Source organism: Sinocyclocheilus anshuiensis, unplaced genomic scaffold, assembly GCF_001515605.1.
Source record: "Sinocyclocheilus anshuiensis isolate Anshui unplaced genomic scaffold, SAMN03320099.WGS_v1.1 scaffold1015, whole genome shotgun sequence".
In the NCBI taxonomy this organism is placed as follows: domain Eukaryota; kingdom Metazoa; phylum Chordata; class Actinopteri; order Cypriniformes; family Cyprinidae; genus Sinocyclocheilus; species Sinocyclocheilus anshuiensis.
The window spans coordinates 1,231,792-1,236,121 of record NW_015546029.1 but is presented as its reverse complement, the minus strand read 5'-3'; the positions used below and the strand labels follow the sequence as shown (position 1 = coordinate 1,236,121).

Genomic DNA, 4,330 nt, shown 5'->3' with positions numbered 1-4,330 from the left:
GCTGAATTTAAATCCGCTTTCGCGCTTTGCTGGCGCAGAGGCAGATCGGATGCGCTAAGCGCTTGTCATATTATCACAAATATTAATTGTTTTCAACCATATAATACTTGTGTATTTAAATGTCTGAAACCTAAAATAAGTACTAGCAAAACCATACATTTACAGTTTGTAAAATGCACGCTGATGTCTATGGAAACGGCAATAATGATCCTTACAAATATAATCTGACGACATGTTTTTATTGATATCATATACAGATTGTGTAGGTAACTATAAAGTTTACTCTGCTCAGTTTACCGTTTACCGGAGACCTACTTTAACGTGTTTCGGGAGGAGAGGATGAATTTGCGTGTTGTAAAGCTCGGATTTCGAATTTAGCGAGAACTAACATGGCGGCGCCCATCCCCCGCTATAGGTCAACTAACACGGTCGATATAAACGTGTTTAAACTACAAATACATTTACTTGCATATATTTCAGAATCGGAATATCAGATAAAAGCGATCCATGTGTCACACAGATCTATTGTGGCTGCGTTGTGTCACATGACAAGCATGACGCGTCGCCATGGAAACAATAAGGCGATACATTTTAAAATAACGGTCGCCTAAAAAAACTCACGCTGGGGGCTCTTCTAGAATATTTTAAACTCGCGTGCCAAAGGGTTAAAAGCGCCGTGCGCATTTTACTTTCACTTTTGAATTGGCGGCAGTTAGGTAAACTAACATGTAAGTAAACATGTATAATATATAACCAAATAAATAAGAAACGTAGAAAGTTTATTAGCAAAACGAGTAAGAAAGCTTGGAGGCACGGCATACACCTTGATGTCAAATAAAATAAATAAATGACACAAAGTTTAAATAAAGTAAAAATCAGCAAACAATGTGGAACCAATTAAATAAGAAACGAATGTTTAAAAAAAACTTCCAAAATCACCTTAGATAAACGGCAAAAGTCAACAGGCTTTTCAAAATCCAAAATATTACCAAACAGGCGCTTTTGCATCTCGTTTCGAAACTAAATCAACTGCGATCATCTTTTCTGTCTCACCTCACTCTTCTTGTCAGTCAGCTCGACTCACTCTCCTCACTGGAGAAATGAAATCTGATCTGTGATGCGACTGTCATTCGGCACGCTGCATTGAGCAGCCGCGTCCAGTTTTTAATTTAGTGTCTGTTCTTTTACTGAACTAAATGATTTTTATTTCTATAAAAAATCAAAACGACGGTGGGGGTCGGTGACGCGTTGGGCAAGTGACTTAACCGGTTTGATTCGCGGCTTTTGAGAATCGATATCGAATCGATGTCATTTAAAAAAAAAAACGATTAATCGGAAAATACATTTTTTTGCCCAGCCCTAGTCATGAGTGACCAGAATTACTAATAGAAATGATAACTGTAAATTTATTTACTGTTTTTTTTTTTTTTTTTAAAGCACTTGTACGAAACTAAATCACAGAAGTGCATCTAACAGAACAAGCTAACTCAAGTGGCAACTACAAATGCATGATACCACAGCAGTGCAAAATGCCTCCAAAACTTAGCCATGCTGCTGCAACATTTAATTGCCACAAAGTCTGAAAATTGCAATTGAATCCAATAACTTCCATGTTATTGATATTTCTTATTTCAAACAAAACAGGATAAGCAGTTCTGGTTTAAAGTGGCAGCAGTAAATAAAAATAGGGCAGACTTCATGCATCCATGACAGTAGGTGTCAATATAAAGTCCAAGACCCCGTGACAAAGCTGAGCCAGTGAAATATGCTTGGGGTACCTTTTAAAAGGTCAGTTTCTTACATCTTAATTCCTAACTCAAAGGTGGTTCATGGCGTCGTGGTGGCGATGAGCGCAAGGACGAAAGAGAAGCTCCTCTCAGACCACATGACCGGGACCGTGATGGCGGTGAGAAGAGCACCTGGCGCTCTGACAAAGATAAGGAAAATCTGCGCCGGACCAAGAACGAGACGGATGATGATGGCTGGACCACTGTCCGCCGCTAAAGCATCAAAATTTTTTTGCTTGATGTTGTACTAAGCCTTGATGTGTTCTCTAATTAGTACAGGTCACTGCTTACATTAACGTGAAATACAAGCTTTGCCATAAAATTACAACACTTGCAATGGGTTTTCAAACATGGCTATTTATATTTCATCCCTTTTTAAAAACTTACATTTGAAAAGTATCTCATTCCTTTTTGTTATGCATGCTTAGAGGATTCAATTGGTCACACAAAATTACGTAGATGTTTTTTCTTTGAGGTGCGGATGTTGTAGAACATGAACGTTTTTGCATGACGTCTCATGAAGGTGTGGTTGTGAGGTTTTGAGATGAAATCATCAGGTTATCTTTACAGCTGTGTCCATGCTGTAGTTGCTGCTTATGCTGTGGTCGAATGCCCTCTAGAAATATGAAAAAAAAAAAAACTTTATTAATAAAGTCATTTGCTCATTAAATTACCGTAATTTCAGTTCTTATACTGCAGAAGACGATATGCTTTTTGTGTCTAATGAAACTGGAATAAGAATCCATGGTTATGTTAGACTTCAGACCTTATCAGTAGTTGATCATTTTGGCCACTAGGGGTCACCTAAATCTCGGCAAGGTTTTCTGAAGCTTTAGACGGCTCTCCATAAATGAACCAAGAACAATTGATTGGATCCCTCTAATCTATTCATTCTGTTGTTAATAGAAAATGATGGCGTTTAATACGATGATGTTGGTCCTCCTGGGTGATGCATTAAAAGGGTTTAGTAAATAAACTTTGCAGTCTTTGGTGATTTTTTTTTTCTTTGTGGCAAATATGACAATAAAAATGCAGACAATTCTAACAACAATGCAATGCCATAGCAGTATACTGAGATTTTATATCTACAAGAAAACAATAGCAATGGCATAATCCAGTCTCGATTAGGACGGTCTTTTTCTTTTAGGAAGGTTTTATGTGGTACAACGGGCGGTTTAAAAAAAAAAAAAGACTTACTGGCTCTTGGTTAAACTAACGGGCAGGAGGACCACACGCACACGATGATAAGAGGTAATCCTCGGTAAACCTCATCAATGCGAGTGCTTAGTTTCATGCAACGACTTCTTTGGATCGTGATTCTTCCCGCTGCTAGGGTGATAAACTTTTGCTCGCATTATATCATTCTGCAGAAAAGACTCGAAGAAAGAAACAATTATGTCAGCGGTCTTTGTTGCATTCTAGTGGAAAATCCACAATTAAGGCCAATAATCCCACAATTGGAGCCTCAAATTCCCATGCAAGAGGTTATGAACTCCCAAACTAGATTAGGCCCTTATATTTGCCAAGACCTACTTTGTGAAGTTTGACCACGGGTCACCGTGTGTAAACTCAGCCGACCTCGAGCTGGAGGGATGCTGCTTGTGAATGTGGGATATATACCTCTACACGGCACGTATCGCCTAATCTGTGCATCTGCCACCCAGTGCCATTTGTCAAAAAAGTTGTCTTCAGGTCTAGTTCCAGTCATTTACCTGTAATTTATAAACTCCGATTTGGAAATAATGTTTTAAACATTTTACAAGTTTAGTCTTGCAGATCTAAATCGTATTGTTTATAGTTCTTTTCGAACATATTAGGCTACATGCAGCAAGAGTTTATATAATAGCAAAGTAAACAAAAATTACGGCCATTACGGAATGCAAAACTCGGATGTTAGGAAAATGATCATTAGATAAAGGAAAAATCTTGAATGCTTCTTTTAAGTCTTCCAGTTGCACTGTAACCTAATGGTCTAAGACATTATTTTATATGGCTTAGCCTATAATGTGTGTATTTTGCATGTGGCTTGTGTAAGAAAGAAATATTAAAACTGATAAATACCTTTCAAATGCTTCATCGACTTTAACGTTCTTGGATGAAAACGACTATAATTGTCTGGGCTAAAATGCTTAATAGCATATTTCGTAGGTGTTTTTTCTTAAGTTTAAGCAAGCGAATTTCATGGCGGGATTCGAATGTTTCCGTCATTCAGACTTATGCTTAGGTTATATAACTTTTGTTTAGATATTTTTAATAGGATTGCTGAACTAAATGTTGATTTTTAGCAACAAGTGCAATTTCGGAATTCGTTTCCTATTGGCTCACTAGTGTGTGTGTGTGTGTGTGTGTGTGTGTGTGTGTGTGTGTGTGTGTGTGTGTGTGTGTGTGTGTGTGTGTGTGTGTGTGTGTGTGTGTGTGTGTGTGTGTGTGTGTGTGTGTGTGTGTGTGTGTGTGTGTGTGTGTGTGTGTGTGTGTGTGTTTTATTGCGCTTTAATTCAAAAGCAAAATGCACATAATTACAAAAACAAAAAGTGAGTAGGCTA

At 37.9% G+C, this 4,330-nt stretch overlaps 1 protein-coding gene across 2 annotated transcripts in view; it reads left to right on the top strand.

Annotated features, from left to right (window-relative positions):
* The window catches only part of LOC107698738 (eukaryotic translation initiation factor 3 subunit A), a 17,900-nt gene extending 15,119 nt beyond the window's left edge, over positions 1 to 2,781 (top strand). For both annotated transcript variants that reach the window (XM_016499837.1, XM_016499836.1), the window contains exon 22: positions 1,823 to 2,781. In XM_016499837.1, the coding sequence (XP_016355323.1) occupies positions 1,823 to 2,004 (182 nt within the window). In that variant the 3' untranslated portion in view covers positions 2,005 to 2,781. The remainder of the gene's footprint in view (positions 1 to 1,822) is intronic.
* Positions 2,782 to 4,330: the final 1,549 nt, after the last annotated feature.